The sequence below is a fragment of the Xenopus tropicalis genome, chromosome 4 (assembly GCF_000004195.4).
Source record: "Xenopus tropicalis strain Nigerian chromosome 4, UCB_Xtro_10.0, whole genome shotgun sequence".
In the NCBI taxonomy this organism is placed as follows: Eukaryota; Metazoa; Chordata; class Amphibia; order Anura; family Pipidae; genus Xenopus; species Xenopus tropicalis.
The window spans coordinates 27,383,869-27,402,876 of NC_030680.2; the positions used below are offsets into that span (position 1 = coordinate 27,383,869).

At 37.1% G+C, this 19,008-nt stretch overlaps 1 protein-coding gene across 1 annotated transcript in view; it reads right to left on the minus strand.

Annotated features, from left to right (window-relative positions):
• LOC100485197 (mucin-2) overlaps positions 1-19,008 on the minus strand; it is a 138,457-nt gene that overhangs the window by 108,866 nt on the left and 10,583 nt on the right. Inside the window, exons 15-28 of the mRNA XM_031900759.1 lie at positions 18,758-18,884; positions 16,592-16,847; positions 15,766-15,812; positions 15,314-15,408; positions 14,155-14,306; positions 13,800-13,938; positions 12,601-12,711; positions 12,131-12,310; positions 6,902-7,141; positions 5,248-5,404; positions 4,872-5,003; positions 3,973-4,114; positions 2,291-2,334; positions 1,825-1,968 (exon numbers count right to left, since the gene is read on the minus strand). Of these exons, the coding sequence (XP_031756619.1) occupies positions 1,825-1,968; positions 2,291-2,334; positions 3,973-4,114; positions 4,872-5,003; positions 5,248-5,404; positions 6,902-7,141; positions 12,131-12,310; positions 12,601-12,711; positions 13,800-13,938; positions 14,155-14,306; positions 15,314-15,408; positions 15,766-15,812; positions 16,592-16,847; positions 18,758-18,884 (1,966 nt within the window). The remainder of the gene's footprint in view (positions 1-1,824; positions 1,969-2,290; positions 2,335-3,972; positions 4,115-4,871; positions 5,004-5,247; positions 5,405-6,901; positions 7,142-12,130; positions 12,311-12,600; positions 12,712-13,799; positions 13,939-14,154; positions 14,307-15,313; positions 15,409-15,765; positions 15,813-16,591; positions 16,848-18,757; positions 18,885-19,008) is intronic.

The following is a 19,008-nucleotide window of genomic DNA, read 5'->3' on the forward strand; positions in this document are numbered from 1 at the left end:
AAATCAAGAAAATACATTATATTTATGTGTAAATAAGTATTAGGTACTGAACATGAAATAAATCCTCTTTACTGTTATTACATGTAACTACTGAATTAAAATTACTTCAGGATTCTTCTAACAATTTATAATGGTCTTTATATTTATATCTGGAGATGTAGCGAACTGTTCGCCGGCGAACTAATTCGCACGAAAATCGGGTGTTCGCAAGTTCGCGAACTTTTAGCGATGTTCGCAATTTTGGGTTCGCCCTAGCTGGAGCCAAATTTTGACCTCTCACCCCAGAACCAGCAGATACATGGCAGCCAATCAGGCAGCTCTCCCTCCTGGACCACCCCTGGACCAATCCCTTCCATATATAAACCGAAGCCCAGCAGCCATTTTACATTCTGCCTGTGTGTGCTTGAAGAGTTAGCATAGGGAGAGAGCTGTGCAGGAATTTGAGGGACAGTTTAGGTAGCTTTGCTGACTAGTAATCTACTTTCTACTGCTCTGTATGTAGCTGCTGTGGGCAGCTGTCCTGCTGATCTCATCTGCTGTAACCCAATAGTCCTTGGAAGGACTGCTTTTATTTTCTGATTACTGTTACTCTTCTTTTCATTGTGTACTGCAGCTCCGTCTGTGTGTGTTGGAGACAGACATAGTAGTGCACCAGCACCAACCACACATTCACATAATTTTTTTTTTTTTGTGTTTTTTTACTTTGCTACTGTAATTTATAGAGCCAAGTGCTATTAGTCTAGCTGTGTTGGGGACTGGTGTGCTGCTCCTAGTAGTGCACCAACCAGAGATCACTTTTTTTAAAATTTAACTTACTGTTCTTTAACGTGTCCAGTGCTGTTTGCTGTTGTTCACAGTAGTGTACCAAACACGCTACACATAGTAGTGACATTGCATTGCAATAAAATCACCTAAGCAATGTTTTTCCACCAGCAATAATATATTCCGTATCCACTACTGCAGCGTTTTGTCTTTGCGTGTGAACCGGCTGTAACCTTTACACGACTTGATTGGCATGTAGACGCCGGACGTTTTAAAGCAGCTTATTACACAAGTTTAGAAATGTAGTGTGATTTGTGCCCTTTACAGCACAAAACGCAACGCTGTGTCAACAACGTATTTTTCAGATAAATTTTTGCCCTTGATCCCCCTCCTGCATGCCACTGTCCAGGTCGTGGCACCCTTTAAAAAACTTTAAAATCAGTTTTCTGGCCAGAAATGGCTTTTCTAGTTTTTAAAGTTCGCCTTCTCATTGAAGTCTATGGGGTTCGCAAAGTTCGCAAAAGTTCGCACTTTTTGGCGGAAGTTCACGAACTTTTTTGTGAGGTTCGCTACATCTCTATTTATATCTACTGCACACTTCACTTATGGGCTTTTCGAGTTTGTGAATATATTTATTAATGTTGTAAACTCATGTGCTCAAAAAAATGTGAATACCTCGAATTTTCAACACTAAAGAATATTAACTGGGTTAGATTTAACCATTAAGTAGAATTGTCATTAATTATAGCCAACAAAATTTGCCTTCTGGTCTTCAAAGTGAGGCATGGGGGGGAACTCCAGATAATAAGTTTAGGTTTGCACTGCTGTTGCATCTACCCATATCATTTTCCCCTACAGTGTATCATGCAAACTGTAGATGTAAGTAGATGTTATAATTAGAAACACTTTTTTAATCTATGTATTTACAATTGCTTGGACTTACTTGGCTATTTGCACAAGGCTCAGTTTTCATCTTTATGTTTTATATATTACACAGTTGGTTTAGCCATCATGATTGCAGTCAGTGTATGAATATTTCTTTATTTTCTATGGAAATCTTACCAGTTGTGGTTGAACAAAGAGTGGCAGTTGTAATTATACTTCCATTTTGACATTTACTCTGAACACAGAGATCTGGTAAAGTGTATGTAGAAATGATGGTATTTGTTGGTATTGGTTGTGCTGTAGTACTCATGATGCAGCATGCTAGCAAAATAAAAAAAAAAAAAGAAAATTAGAGAGATTACTTGCCACTCATGGGTATTGAAAAAATGTAATTGTTGCATAAATTAACTTAAGTATCTGTATATTTGCCAAGGAAATACATTAATATTATTAATTAACCTCATTAACATTTGAGAAAATGTTATCATTGCTGAAAGATGGTAACTGCCATATTCCACAAAGTGCCTTAGGGCTTACCATGCAAACCATGATCTGTTGCTGAACATTCCTATAATTCACCAGAAATGACCTTGCAATTATTTGTTTTACCCAGAGGCCCATAAGAAATGCAAAATATTAGTACCTGGGTCTGTAGTACAATGCTTGTTTAAGTCAGTACCACACTCACTGTGAGGAAAAAAAATAAAAACTGCTTTATAAACATTATAATATTATTAACACATACCATAAACATATGACACATTTATTTTTCAAATCTTAACATGGCACATTTATGCATTTATTTGCACTTGTTTCTGTAAAGGCTTTTTTTTAATACTAAGGGGCAGATCTACTAACCTTTACCACAATTTTTTCCTTATCTTAGTGGTTATGCTGTTAACCTCCTGGAATATAATACTGAAACTTAAGGATTTACAAATTACAAATAAATTGAGCTTTTTCTTTTTTTTGCCTTTTACAGCCACTGTTATTTAAAGGAGAAGGAAAGTCATTTTGGCATTTTACTACCAATAGATTTGCCACATTAGTGCCACCTATACCACTATATTTATTCTGCAGGAAGCATTACCGTAACTGAGTAAGACAGCATCTGCCATATTAATAGCTTCCTGCTATAGGTCTAGCCATTACAGCTTAGATCACACATTCCTAAGGGAAGGGGGAGGGAGTTCTTAGCATTCTTATGGGGGGGGCAGGAGAGGGGAGAAAGGAGAGAGCTGTGCAGACTCTGGCCCCGAGAATGAACAATTTTTCTGAGAGTTGAAGTCAGATACCCAAAAACATGTTTTCAAAAGAAGAGACAAGAAATCCTGTGTTTCTTTTGATACAGCAGTTTTTTGGTGAGTGCTCATGGCTGTATTTATATAGACCTTTCTGATAAAGCTTACTTAGTTTTTACCTTTCCTTCTCCTTTTAGATTTGTACAGAAAATCTTGTATATTAAAATAGCCTTCTATTAACAATAAAGTGGTAAGAAAACAGCTAATTACTAGTGATGAGCGAATTTTTTTGCCAGGCATGGATTAGCAGCGAATTTCCGCATTTTGCCATTGGTGGATTGTTTCGTGAAACTTCCGTGAAAATTTGCGTGCACAAAAAATAGACACAGGCGACAAAAAAGACACAGGTGACAAAAAAAAACAATTGTGTGACAAATGTCTTTCGTGAATTTTTCACCGTTTCCCAAATTTTCATGCCGTTTCGCAAATTTTATGGCGAAGCGAACAGGACAGATTCGCTCATCACTACTAATCACTTTTTAATGGTTATGGTTTACTGCCCAGGTGCAATATGCCTATAATTGATAAGTGATCCCGGCAACATTCGCTACAGTCATGGAAAATGTAAATAACCAACACCACAAAATCCAGACTAGCTTGGACAAAGGGCATAGCAAAAAGCAGCATGACAAGCATGACTTAATGAATAATCTATGGGAAAGAAGAGGTTTGAAAGGCCAGCAGAGGTTTGCACATACAATTTACAGGGCTAGAACACAGACTATGACTAACACATGCACTCTTATGTACCATTAATGTGTAGTATTATTGAGAAAGAAAGAAAACATTGATAAGTTTAATTTAAAAGAGTAGACAAAATCCATTTTGAATAAAAGCCACCCCTTGTTTTTGAATACTTATTAACAAAAGATGGGATGTTAAATGTTAATGTGTTATTAACAATCAATAATGTGTCTTAATTTTTGTTTTAGACAAGTTTGTGTATTTAGGGGCATACTGCTTTGCCTAATCTTAGACATTGTGCCATATATTTTCTTCATTAGCAGCTGTTTCTCTTACTTACCATATTTGACAGGGTTCAGGATTGGGTATCTGTTGACCAATGCTGTAGGTAATGTTGTTGATAATGCAGCTACAGTGACTGACACATGATTTATTTATTTCATCATAGTAAGGACGTTCAGTTGGACAAGTCGGGTAGCAACCTGTAGATAACAAATCAATCAAAATAAATATAGTTATTATTTTAAAGGCATTATGCAAAATCTACAAGTAATAACGTTCTCCTATTTTTCAATAGTATTTAAATACATAGCACACAATATAAATGCTGTCCCACTTGCAATATACATGCCCATTTTGGGCGACTGTATCAATTTGTGCATCAAATCAGTTTGTCATATTTTAAAAAGTTTTAATGTTTAGATAGATGTTGGGAATTTTTTTGTTGATTGTTAAAAAGTTATAATCATTTACAATATTTGCTTGCTGTATCATATGAATATTGTCATAGTTAGGCCTGAAACCATAGTGTGTGTGTGAATCCAGTGTTATATTGTTATATTGTTGCAGGATAGTTTTGAATTGTATTTTTTTTCTTATGTTTGATCCTAGAATTTTATTGAATATGCAAATGTATGTGTGTTAGAGAAATACTCATTGGACTGGTAACTGCTTCAGAGGGGTCTGTATCATTTCTGGAATTACTCTTGTAGTGTATAATGCATCAAGCTTAGATTCACAAACCATAAGCCAAAGGCTCGCTGTGACTAAATATTATGAATTTGCTCTTTGAATCATTGGTAATATAAATATTACAATAAAAAATACTTGTAATAAATATTTTTATGTGCTTTTTATAATACAGGATTCTAATGCTTTTCGTTTGTTGTTTCTGGGGGTTGTTACAGTATTAAACAAAGATACAATTTCTTTTACTCAGTGCTTGGATAAAGAGCTTACCTTCCAGATGTGTGACAGATGGTGAGTGGCAGTACTTGGTGATGTGGTGGATGCTTCTATCTTCTGGACCACAAGCAAAGTAGTGCCACATACATTCATTCTCATTGGTGTTATAGTAGTCGCAGAATATTGCTAGAGTTGTAGAACAAGGAACAGAATTCATGAGATTTGGAGGGATCTGTTATCCAGAATAAATGTTCTAATAAGGCCCAAATATTTTAAAAAAAAATGTGATTTTTTGCTCCTCATTATGGAATGACCCCTGATTTGCACAACCCAAGGTCCCAAGCATTAATGCTACTACTGATACCTTAAATATAACTACTACTATTAAAAAACAATAATAGAATCTAAAGCAATAATATTATACACTTACGACAAATTTCTGGTGTTCTCCAGTGAATACAGACATCTGCTTTAGCGCAGAGTTGAGCGTAGGCAGCCACAGCAGTGCAGAAGCACTCACAGTCCCCACCAGTGTCACAGGAGCACACATCATTTACACAAGCATCATAGAAGGGTTTTGGATCCACCTACCAAATAACAACAGTTTTTCCCTACTTGCAGGTTATATTAGTATAACATAGGCAGTGAAGGATAAACACATCTAAATAAGAAAAATTCCTTCTTAAAGGAGAATGCAAGTCAAAATTTAAAAAGCATACTGCCCAATAGTCCTCCTATTGTTTAGTTAAAACGCCACACTTTTGGCTCACCTAATCTAATATTTACTCAGTCACACTTACTTCACATTTTCTAGAACAGGCAGCCATCTCTAAAAAGGTATTCTCCCTTCCTTTCCCCCCTTGCTTCATACTGCACATGTGTTTTATTCCCTTCCCCCCCTCCTCTCTGCCAGATCCGCTTCTGATTGGCTGGTGGGCATGTGTAGCTCAGAACAGGATACAGGATCAAGTTACACACATGCTCAGAGAATAGGAAAGCTGCCGCTGGCAGCCTACAGGAAGGGAAGAGAGATATCAGTGATGTCACTGTAGTCTTCACACTGCTGTAGGCTGCCAGCACCATATCTCAGAGAAGCAAGCAGGGATCTGGGAATTTAGATATGCAGTAAGTACTTAAAAAGAATGCCTTTAGAAATACTTTTAATTTATATTAACCTTTCATTGTCCTTTAAAATACAATACCTACCATCTTGGAGATTTACTTCATAACAGAAGCATGAAAATGCTAATTTCTAATGTTACTATTTATTAATTTTTGTATTGCTTGTCGATGTTGTGCTATAAAGCTACACACAAACAGGGAGCAATGATGATAACAATTGCATGGGTAATCTGCTACAGCTTTACATCATGTTGAAAAAGCACAGAAAATACTTATAAAATAGATCTAAATAAACTACCTAATAAGGTAACCAAATAGATTTGGACAGAGAGTGTGAGATTTGATTATATATACAGGAATAGGACCCATTATCCAGAATGCTCAGGACCAAGGGTATTCCGGATAAGGGGTCTTTCTGTAATTTGGATCTCCATACCTTAAGTCTACTAAAAATCATTAAAACGTTAATTAAACCCAATAGGATTGTTTTTTTTATCCAATAAGGATTATTTATATTTTAGTTGGGATCGATTACAAGGTACTGTTTTATTATTACAGAGATAAAGGAAATAGGTTTTAAAATTCTGAATTATTTGATTAAAATGGAGTCTATGGGATATGGGCATTACGTAATTCAGAGTTTTCTGGATAACAGGTTTCCAGATAAGGGATCCCATACCTGTATATATATATATATATATATATATATAAAATTATATGTCAGCCTCTTACAGCTGTCCCAGTGGTGTGTGAGCTAAGGTAACTAAATGACTTATGCAATCAGACCCCTAATTTGTATATCATTATGTGCTGGTTTGAAATTAATTATTATATAGAAAATATGCAGTGCAGTTAACGTACTAATCGCCTGCTGAATGGAATATCTTATTTTATTTATTGTTAATATAAGATTTTAAGAAGATGACCCAATATAACACTGCATATATTGAAAAAGAGTGTACCTTGCTATGGCATCTTGCAAAAACATTATTGGTGATAATGTCACACTTCTTTTCAGCCCAAGATCTGCGGTGGGGTGCTGCCAGGCATGGCTGGGGAATACTATTGGCATCAGGACAATCATTACTACGCTTCCAACTGTTTCCAAATGGCATTGCATTGCTGGCTTGTATGGATTGGCTGGTCAGGAAGTCATTGTTGGCATTGTCATCATAATTTCCACACAGGCCACATACTTTGCCCTAAAAATGAACAGAAAAACCTTATATTTATATATAAACATATGAGATATGACAATCTGATTGAGTGCTTGCACCCAAATTATTAATGTTGCTTATCTAATGAGTCTAAAATAAAAATATGTTTAACATCTAAGCTTAGAAAGAAAAATTATAATATCAGGACAATGATATACCATAAAAGATATGACTACAGGTTATACCACCATGCCTTCTAAATATCTCTATTTAGGTGGGACAGTTGTAACTTACTGAAATGGCACAGCTTACCAAAAAGTGTTAGGGCCATTGGACAAATTAATAACATGTCTTGCCAGGGATGGATCTTGGGCATAGCATAAAATATCATTATATTATTTACCAATGCCTGCACTATTGCAAGAAAACATTTATTACTATGGAAAAGGTCATTTTAAAAATCTACCATGTTGTTCCTTTGGATGTAATTGTAACAGTGTCTAATATACAGGTATTATTGTTGTTGTTGTTACTGTTGTTAATACTACTACTACTACTACTACTAATAACAATAATAATAATAATAATCCAAGAGTATAATAGTCCAACATATCCCACAGTACTGTACATCAGAAGGGTGTATAATCACACATACACATTACATACAAATGTAAAAGGAAACCAGAAGTTTTGAAGCTTTTCAGTTGCAGGAAAGAAGAAAACGAGTGTTAAAGGGGAACTATCGTGAAAATTTAATTTTTCAGATGTATAGATATAATCAAAATAATAAAATTCTCAAATATATTTGTTTACCAAAAATGCTTACTTTTTTAAATAAAAGAAATAAGATTACAGACTATTAGAAGTCAGTTCAAGGGATTGCTGAATGGGAGTGGCAACAACGTGCTGTGATGTCACAAAACCAGTAACAATGTCCCGCCCTCCCCTATGCTGAAGGCAAAGCATCCTTCCACACCTCAAAGCTTCCACTTTGCAGCAACTTATCTCCCACAAATCACTAGGTACCAAGAGAAAACACCCTAAATATGAACGCCAGGGGTCCATTGAACAGTTTGATGCCCAATATGTATAGGTTTACCTAAGTATGTGGCATGTAGGGTCCCCAATGTGAACATACCCCCATATGATTAATCATTTCTGTCATTTCAGCTCCTGCAAAATCAACACATTTACATCATTATATGTGGGATGAAGCTAGTAAAAAGTGTGCTTGAGCCTGTAAGCCATATATTTTTGGAAAGTACACATTCCAAAGTACCAAGCTGCAAAGCTTTTCTAAGTTTACCGATTTTTATGACATTTCCAAAAATCACCTCAAAACCTCCAATATGCAGCCTCTTATTTTCTACAGGTGATTAGGTACCAAGATAAAACATCCTAAATATGAACCCCAGGGGGCTAATGAACAGTTTGATGCCCCCTGTACATAGGTTTATCAAAGCACATGGCACTTAGAGACCCCAAAATATACCTTGTGCACACTAATTTCATGGCTTACCTTTACCTAATTCATAAACACATGGCAGTTTTATGTGGGGTAAAAGCTGCAGAAATGTAGGGTGACCCCTGAAAACCACATATTTTTGGAAAGTACACAATCTGACAAATCCAAAAAGGTTAAAGAGTCTTTTTTTACACCAAAGTACCAATCTGCAAAGCTCTCCTAAATTTAGTGGTTTTTATGACTTTTCTGAAAAATGTTTAAAAATGTTGCAATTTGCCACATCTCACACAATTTCTTGCTAAAGTATGTTGGATGTATAGACCCTAAATGAAAATAGTGCATATGAATTTTCCCTGAATTTGCATTACATTCCCTGAATTTGCATTACATTACATTCTCATATAAGGCTATGGAAAAACATATGGAAAAACACAGAGAATTTGCCCCTTCGCATCAGCCTTCTTCCCTGCGCCCGGTACCACTGCTTTGTCCAGGGTGCGCACACATGTCAGTTCCTAAATGCATACTCACACATTTCAGAGCTGAAATCCACTGCGTGTGTGCACTCTGTACATAGCAGTGGTACCGGGCACAGGCAAGTAAGAAGGCTGATGCCAGTGAAGGGGCTGATTCTTGGTCTTCGTTCAGACAATCCAGCCCTGCGTAGCAGTAGCCTTAGTGTAACACTTGGCCAACCCTGTACCATACCAAACAGTAATTAATTACTTGACCTTGGTAACTCCCCTCAGGGTTCAGAGTAGGAATTACAACCACAAACACAGATTTGGGAAAAAACATTTACAAATCTGAAGTTTATTTTTTTTAGGCAAATGTTACACAACAGAGGTTATTTTTCCCATGTGAGGTTGCATACGCAGTTGGCCCATTGTAAGGGTTTCTTTGCACACACACACACTCTCTCACTCTTTCTCACAGAAAGACACACATAGATTCACGGACTGACACACACAGATATACCCACACACGTACATATACACAGATTTACCCACACACACACAGATTTACCCACACACACAGATTTACCCACACACACACTCAGATTTACCCACACACACACACAGATTTACCCACACACACACACACAGATTTACCCACACACACTCACACAGATTTACCCACACACACTCACACAGATTTACCCCCCCCCACACACACACACAGATTTACCCACACACACACAGATTTACCCACACACACACAGATTTACCCACACAAACACACACACAGATTTACCCACACAAACACACACACAGATTTACCCACACACACTCACACAGATTTACCCACACACACACACACAGATTTACCCCCACACACACACACAGATTTACCCCCACACACACACACACACACACACAGATTTACCCCCACACACACACAGATTTACACACACACACACACACACACAGATTTACCCACACACACAGATTTACCCACACACACACACAGATTTACCCCCCCACACACACACACACACAGATTTACCCACACACACACACACAGATTTACCCACACACAGATTTACCCACACACACACACACACACAGATTTACCCACACACAGATTTACCCACACACACACACACAGATACATACAAATATACCCACACACAGATACATACAAATATACACACACACACACACACTGATAATGATACACATACACAAACACCCAGAGATATATACCTCTCCCCTCTCCTAAAAGGCACCTAAAGGCAGCAACTTTAGCTCTGTCCCTTCACTGAAATCTTCACAGATAACTCCTGCTCTCTCCTGACCCCGCCCCCTCAGAAAAGCGTGTGCATTACAAACCAGCATTGGTAGGTCACTGCTGCAAAAGGCTCCTCTCTCCATTCAGGGACATATTTCTGCAAAACTCCTGCCTCTACTTCAACTTCCCCCTTCCCCTGACTGTGTCAGAAGTAGTTCCCCCCCCCTTCACAGCACATGCTTTTAGCTGAGCAGTGAGACACGCTGATGTCCCAGTTTGAATGCCCTGTATGTAATATTCACCAGCCACTGATTTACTTCTTACAAACCTTTCTAGGGAGAGGGCACTGCAAAAGGAGAGAGCAGGCAGGAGTTTTGCATTCAAACGGAGCCTCTGAAGCCATTGAACTACTGATGCTGGCTTTCATTAGCTCCAGATTGACAGCACTGGCGGCCAATGAGAGAAAGACATACCTGTCAGTTAGCTAAACCCGACTCCGACTTCATAGCAGGCTAGGAGCAGGGCTGAGAGAAGCAGCTGCTAGAGGGAGCACTGTGAAAACTGATATATATTAAAAACTGTATAAAATTTTTAATACATTATATTTAGAGACTTTCATAACTTTATGTGATGATTCATTTTAATGATTATTAATTTCACGATAGTTCCCCTTTAAGGCAGGGAGTTGCAGAATAATTTCTTTTTGAAATTTTGATATGGGAGTGCTTAGCAATACCTAGAAAGGTGACCACCATAGCTTTAGAATTAAATGTATGCCAAGTTTAGAAGTTTTTGCTCAACTTTACAGGAGCAAGCTCATTAACAGCAGTGGTAATTGTTACATTGAGGGAGGCAAAGGAGACAATGGAGATGTCACAAAGTAAAGACTGTGACATGTATAGATTTTGCAGCTCATGGAATGTGCATGTCCACGAAGGTGTGATAGGAGCTAGTGTCAGTTTAAATGTAAGCAGATTATAATCAGAGAATTAGTAAAGTTGGAGATTTTATAGAATCTAAATCAAATCTCAGCAATATGCCCAGTGCACAAAGATGCAACCAGCACTATCCTTGATGGAATCCAGCAAAGAGGCCATTGAATCATACTAGGGGCCAGAATATCCTAAAGTGATATAACAATAATAGAAGTAAGTTAAGCTATTGAGATCCACAAGAAGGCCTATGGCCTCCAGCTGAGCAACCCAGATAAAGTTAATATGGGTTAAAAAAGGCATCAGTTAATGGAGGCAGGCAGGAGTTTGTTCACTGTAGGTGTCCCCTTTTGCCACCTATAACGGTTATAAGAGGAACAGTATAATATAGTGTTAGTCACCTTACATCTGTTTTTTCTAAGTAAGAGTTTGTATAGAAACATAATAAATAAAAATAACAGGAACAATCAGTATTGGACTGAGATGATGGGGGCCCACAAGAAAACCCTGGACCATGGGCCCACTCTCAAAACTTTAATTCCTCCTCTCATCCCTCAAACTCTTCCTTGTTCCCATACAGAAAAATGGAATGACCACGAAATAGGCTAAATAGTTAAAAGCAGGAGGTCCTACTGACACCTGGGCCCACTGGGAGTTTTCCTGGTATCCTGGTGGGCCAGTCCAACACTGGAAACAATGTTTTCTTCAAATTAATCGACTTTCTGGTTTTCAGTGTGGGTGCTTTAAACACCTTCCTGCATTTTTAGAGCTAGCATCCTTATCTAACAACATTACATAGTGACAAAAACCCTTGTTCTTAAATTTCATTGAGAATGCTGCACTCAAACATAGTAGAAATATTATTGTTTTTAATTAATAATTTGTGAATAATACACCTTATATTACCTTGTAAGAGGATGGCAGTCTGATTAATAAGGAAGTTTTCTTGTCCCAAATGAGGGAAATATCACTGCTTGTACGAATTGCGAGATAAAGACCCACTTCACGGACTTTATATCCCACTTCAGTTTCAAATTCTCCAAACTTTTTCTCCATGTGACTATTAGTCAACTTCAGTTCTGTATTCTGAATAGTGAAACAAATCAATGATTTTAGGGCTTTTCAAGTCACAACTCAAGAAGATAAAAAATGAATTGCATGATTAACAGATATAAGAAGTGAAGTGTTTCAAAGTTTTTTTGATGTTAAATTGGCAAATTGGGTGCTGTTTAGAGGTCAAATGACCTGACTGTACCTTTTACATGTAATTTCAGTAATTCCTTAAAGTCCCTCTATCCAAAGTAAATAATCTAACTACTATTTAATATTTTACACAGGGGATTTGTTCCGGAACAGTACAACAGTGCAATACTTACCCCTAAATATATCTTGATGGATTTTGAACATGTTACTCCAGTAGTGCCACATGGGATATTTTCTGTGATTATTCTGAATGTACCATTTGATGCACTGTCACCGCAATAGTCCTATAATGTAATTACATGCCATTTAAAACAATATATATATAATAAATAATGAAAATAGGAAGTGATATTTACAAAATGTTCCTTTACATCTTACTAATGTTCTTGCAGAAATAAAATTTAACCATTTGCACAGTCCACATTTTTAATAAATAATTAAAAATGCTTTCTCTGCTTGCATTTAAACTAAACAAGGAAGGTATTATGGGTTCAAATGTAGATTGCAAATTTAAAGGGGTCTTCAATATTTCTCTATATTTAAAGAAATATGTTAAGGGCAAATTTACTAAAACTAGAATGTTTCTGGTCTTGAAACTCATATAATCTTGACTTGTTATTTTTTTTAAAAAAAAAATGATCATTCTTGCATTTATTAAATGTCACAATAATGTTGGGAGAGTCAAACAAATTATTGAGTTTATTGCCTCAAAATCACGATTTTATTTGAGCCAAAAAATTCAAGAAACTTGTGAAATTGAAATGGCAGTTCATTTCCATGAATCCTCTTTATTTTTCCCAAACAAGACATGCTACAGAGGCCATTTAAGAGCAAGTTTCACTTGAAACTGGGTGAAATAGAAAACAATAATGTGATTAACTTCCCCTTGAAAGTGTGTGAAATAGAAAACAATGATGGAGCTAACTTTCCCTTGAAAATGTGTTAAATAGAAAAAAATGATGCGATTAATTTCACCTTGAAAATGTGTTAAGGGCAGACTGTGACTATTCTATTCCTCTACTATTCTAAGCCTCCATTTAAAATCAATTGTTCTTAGCAGCTTAAACCTGGCATACTTTTTGTCAGTCTAAAAAAAGTCACATAACGTTTTTTGTTCCTTCATTTGCTTCTCAAATTTTTCGAGAACATTCTCAGAATTATCTAAAAAAAAAAAAAAAACAATGGCATTCTGCCAAAAAACACATACCTAAATCTTGACAAAAATGAAACATAGTAAATGGTTGCCATAGATTCTGCCATACAAGAAATTTATTGTGTAGTCACAGGTACTTATGTACTGAAATAACCCTAATCCTAAAATTGTAGGAAAACATAATAACAGATAAGATATAGTTTTCCTGAAAGTGTTTACCTGAGCAACTACAAATTCGCAACTTCCATCAAAGTCATAGAATTTCTTGTCAAATGTAATATAATGGCCGCTCCCATAGATGGTACACGTTCCATAACAAGGTGTTTGTATGCATGACCAAAGCCCACTCTCGCATGTGCTGTAGAGATATGATTATATTACAATATAGTCATACTAATCCTCTATTGATTATAATTGTAATTACACATATAAAGGCATTTTAATGGTGTATTTAATACACACATATAGCAGATACAGAACATCGGTTTAATGGAAAAATGGGTATGGTAACTGCACCATTATAGCCCACTTCATCTGTCTAAAGCTGTAACCATAAACTTGAAAATAATCTCACCAGGATTTGCATTCCTCAATCAACCTAGATCCGTGAGCAAATACTTTATTATTATATGAGCAAGGGCAGGAACTCTCTACAACACAGCCTCCATGTCCATCATCAAGCAGCCCATCTGGGCACACACATCCAGAGATGCAGCCTGTACCCACCTATCCAAAAAAGGAAAAATAAGAAAAACATGCGGAAGCTGCATAAAGAAAATAATTATTACATTGCTGCAGTTGTTCTCTTAATGCCATACACCTTTTAATTTGATATGGAATGCCTGAGAGGAAATAGGCCAGATTGCTATGGGCATGCTCAGATACAAAGAGCCAAATTAAAAAAAATTATAAAACTGTATTTTATGGTTTATCACATAAGAACTTACAGGCAAGGTTCAATGTGAGAAGAAAATAATAATAATTATTATTATTAATAATAATAATAATAATAATAATAATAATAATAATAATAATAATAATAATAATAATAATAATAATAATAATAATAATAATAATAATAATAATAATATATCTGTTGTAATAATTCCGTTCTAGTTTTTCCCATATACTTCAAAAGAGTTCTCATGTGAAAAACAGTAAGAAGTTTTTCTTCAGTTGCATCTGGCTCTATAGAAAAATTGAATTACCAAAAGTATGACAAACCATGCAACCTTAAAGGAGAACTAAATCCTAACTAAAGAAGTAGGCTAGAAATACTGCACAACATTATGTTCTGGTCTTCTGTACTGTATACTGTATATATATATGTATGTGCATGTATATATGTCAACTACTTATGTATCTATGCAAGATATGCAAGCAGAGAGAAGAATTCCAAAAGCAGATGACACTGCAGTTAGCTTTAGTATTCACACATTGTGTTTGGTGTCAGAAACGTGTAATTTTCTGAATTCTGAAACATGCTGCGTGAAAAATATAGCTAACTTGGTAGTTTCATCTGGTTTTGGAGTAGTCCTTTCTGCTTGCACATATACGTTGTCTTAAATATCTACCCAATGTTTATATATATATTTTTAACACTATGTAAAAAAAATCCTGGTATTAATAGATTGCATTTATGCATATATTATATGCAGTACTCTCATATTTTGGCACTTTGCAAACATGTGATAATAGTGGTAAATATAATAAAACAAATTATATCAACATACAGGTCCAATATTCAAGGTCCGACAGCTCCTATGCCGTGACATGTGAGATCTCTTTTCCTTTTTACAGTCAAGGAAGACTTTTCCATTGGAACAAGCTGTAAAAAAACAGATTTTGTGTTATATTAGGTGCTGTATATGATTTTGAAACTTGATATAGAAACTTCATAAAAGATGGAGAAAACCAGTTAATAGGAACAGTGTTATAATAATGAGTTTTACAGTATAGCAAACTCCAAAGCAAGTTACTGCTTGATATTTAACAAAAAGCAAAACGCACAAAAGTTAATATGTCTATGGTCAATGGCATAACAACCGTCAAGTAAATATGTGTACAGTACATTCTTTTCAGGTTCTCAATGGCTCATAAACAGCTATAAAGCATCATATACCATATCTCTTTAAATGGAGCCTGGGGACTATGAACAAAAAGAATTTCATAATTTTTTACTTACTGTCATTGATAAAAGAATCACAGTTAAGTTTTCCTTCATGGCAGGAACTGGTGATAAAAAAACAATATTTAGGCACTTAGGACAAATACACACTGTCTATTTAGATTTACTAACAGTAGGGGGGGGTCCAGTTTATAAAAAAAAAAAAGAAGGGGCTAGCCATATTCTTCATTTCCCAGGTTGCCACAACCATGTGACCAGTGCTCTGAAAAACTTCACTTACACTTTACTGCTGTGGTGCAAGTTGGAGTGATATCACCCCCCCCCCCCCCAGCAGATCTCAGTAGATATAAAAATAGCACTCAATAGTAAGAAATCCAAGTCTGGTTTGGGACTCCTCCATTTACATGGGAGTAGCATATACAATAGGTTACCTGGAGGCAGTTCTATTGTGTAGCACTAGCTCTTTCTGAAAGCTCAGACTCAGGCACAATGCACTAAGATGGCACCTACACACCAATATTACAGCTAAAAAAATACATTTGTTGGTTCAAGAATAGAATTTTCAATGGTAGAGTGAATTATTTGCAGTGTTATACCCCCATTGCCTTTGTAGGACCCACACCCAATATGTACCCACATCTTTTCCCTCTGTACACTACTACTGCTTGCACCTTAGGTACCAAGACAAGGAAACTTCTGGAGGAGAGGAAGAGTTTACTTCCCCAGACCAACCTGCTTACCCAAACCAGCAGAGATTGCCAGAATTTTAAACCTAATCTGTCTCACCTAAGGGTAAACCTGCGGGTTCCATGAATTGCATGTAAACACACACATATCACTACTGTCCAGCTATCAGTATAAGATCCTTTATTTTTATACGTACCATCGTTCATCCATCCTGTAGAAAACCTCATTTGGTCTAAGATACATTCCTTGGTGGTAGCAAGAACACTGTGATTTGGGAACACAACTATCTTTTTCATTGAGATACATTCCGTCTGGGCAGCCACAGCCATCAACTGGTGTGAATTCACTGTCACATTCTTTTTCTTCTAATGCCAGGGAGCGGCAAGTAGGCTGACAAGTAGTGATGTTATACAAGTATATCTGTGAGGCTGGGCAGCTGGGAATCTCTTTATCTAAAAAGGATATTGGAGCATGTTTAGAAATATAGCAATAAGTAAATAATTACAAATGTATATTTACAAAATAAATGTATGGGTTCATGTAGTACAACATTACACTTAGGGGCCGATTTACTAATCCACGAATGGATCAAAAGCGCCCGAATGCATTTTTTACGTAATGATCGGTATTTTTTTCATAAATTGTCGCGACTTTTTCGTAGCCGTTGCGAAAAAATCGGAAAAGGTTTGCCCGCCGTTTACTAGCGCTCAATACGAAAAAGTCGCGACAATTCGTGCAAGTCGTAATGGCTACCAAAAAGTCGCCACAATTAGCGCATGTCGTACCTGCTATGAAAAAGTTGCAACAATTCACAAAAAAGTTGTGATGGCGACGAAAAAAAACTCAAAAAATACGAAAAAGTCGCAAAATGTTCCTTTCCAATATGTTTTTTTTCCATTCGGGATTCAGATTCATGGATTAGTAAATCAGCCCCATAGTATTTATTACTGCTATAATATATACCCTATAGCAGTGCTGTCCAACTTCTACGGTGCTGAGGGCCGGAATTTCTCTAGCATACATGGTGGAGGGCCGCTAATGGAAGCCAGTTTTGACCACTCCCCTTTTTGAAACCACACCCACTTCAAACCACACGTATTTTATCACAATGGTTGTAGCACAGCAAAATCCCAAATGCTTCGTCCTTACTGTTGGGATATCAACCATCATTCATATGTGAAAGAATTATGTCATATTAAGATATACCCTTAAATTCCATATGCCACCTCTTCCTCCCCTGTGGATAGCAGAGCAACCCCCAGTACATAATTACACACCTTAGGGACCATTTAATGGCTATTTCCAACTGCTAACAAACTCCCACAACAAACCCCTGCCAGGTTCACCTCCCACAAGCAGCATAGGGCAAGCAGAGTATGGCACACACAGGCGGCACTCTGCCTGTCCTATGCTGTCTGTGTGTGCCATACTCTGCCTGTCCTACCCTGTCTGTGTGTGCCATACTCTGCCTTCCCTATGCTGCCTCTGTGTGCCATACTCTGCCTGCCCTACCCTGCCTGTGTGTGCCTTACTCTGCCTGCCCTACCCTTCCTGTGTGTGCCATACTCTGCCTGCGCTACCCTGACTGTGTGTGTCATACTCTGCCTGCCCTACCCTTCCTGTGTGCGCCATACCCTCCCTGACCTATGCTGCCTGTGTGTGCAATACTCTACCTGCCCTTTGCTGGCTGTATGTGCCATACTCTGCCTACAGTACCTATGTCTGAGGTGTGAAGAAGTGAACAATGGGGGTGATTACAGTCTGAGCCTGAGGTGTGAACACTGCAGGGGTTGAACAATGCAGGTATTAAAGGTGTGAAAAACACAGGGGATTACATTTTTAAACAATACAGAGGGATTACAGCCTGAATCTGAGGTGAGAACCATGCAGGGGGGCCAGTTAATCTCAGTACTGATACCACTTAAAGCTTACTCAAATGTAAGCCATCAAAGCAGCCAGACAGGTGGGGGGGCCACACAGAGGGGGGGGTCAACTATTTTTAAACCTTTAGAATAAAAAAAATTCACGTTAAACATGTCTGCTTTATAACTGTCATAATAAAAAGACAGTTTTATGGATGTAATATTTTTACTCAGTCCACAGTTATAGCCTAACCTAAGCATCTATTGTCACAAGCTCCAAGCCACAAACAGAATTTTACATACTAGGAATTTCATATAGCCTGTACAGAGAGATAAGTATATGCCAGGTCAATGCCAGCAAAAGGCTCTCCCCTGATCTAAGAAGAGGCAGTGGTTCTTATTTTCTGGAAAATTCTGGACCATTGCAGTGAAACTGAATGTGCTGTACTAAGTGCCCTGTTAAATTATTTCATCTGTAAATGTAGCATCTCTTGTCTTACCACAGATTCCTTTCTTCCAGTCCCACAAGATGATTCCTTTTGCAGCACAGGCTCTGGCATATGAGGACAGTGTTGCGCACATACAGGCTTCGCTATGACTACAGCTGCAGGTATCGTACTCACATCTCTATGGAAGGAAAAATATCTTGAGGTTCTCATAGAAGAAACACCTTTTAAAGAAATACTTTTATAGTGATAAAATATCACTATACATATCAGGATTCAAGGCCATAGAAACATTTACAAAGTTT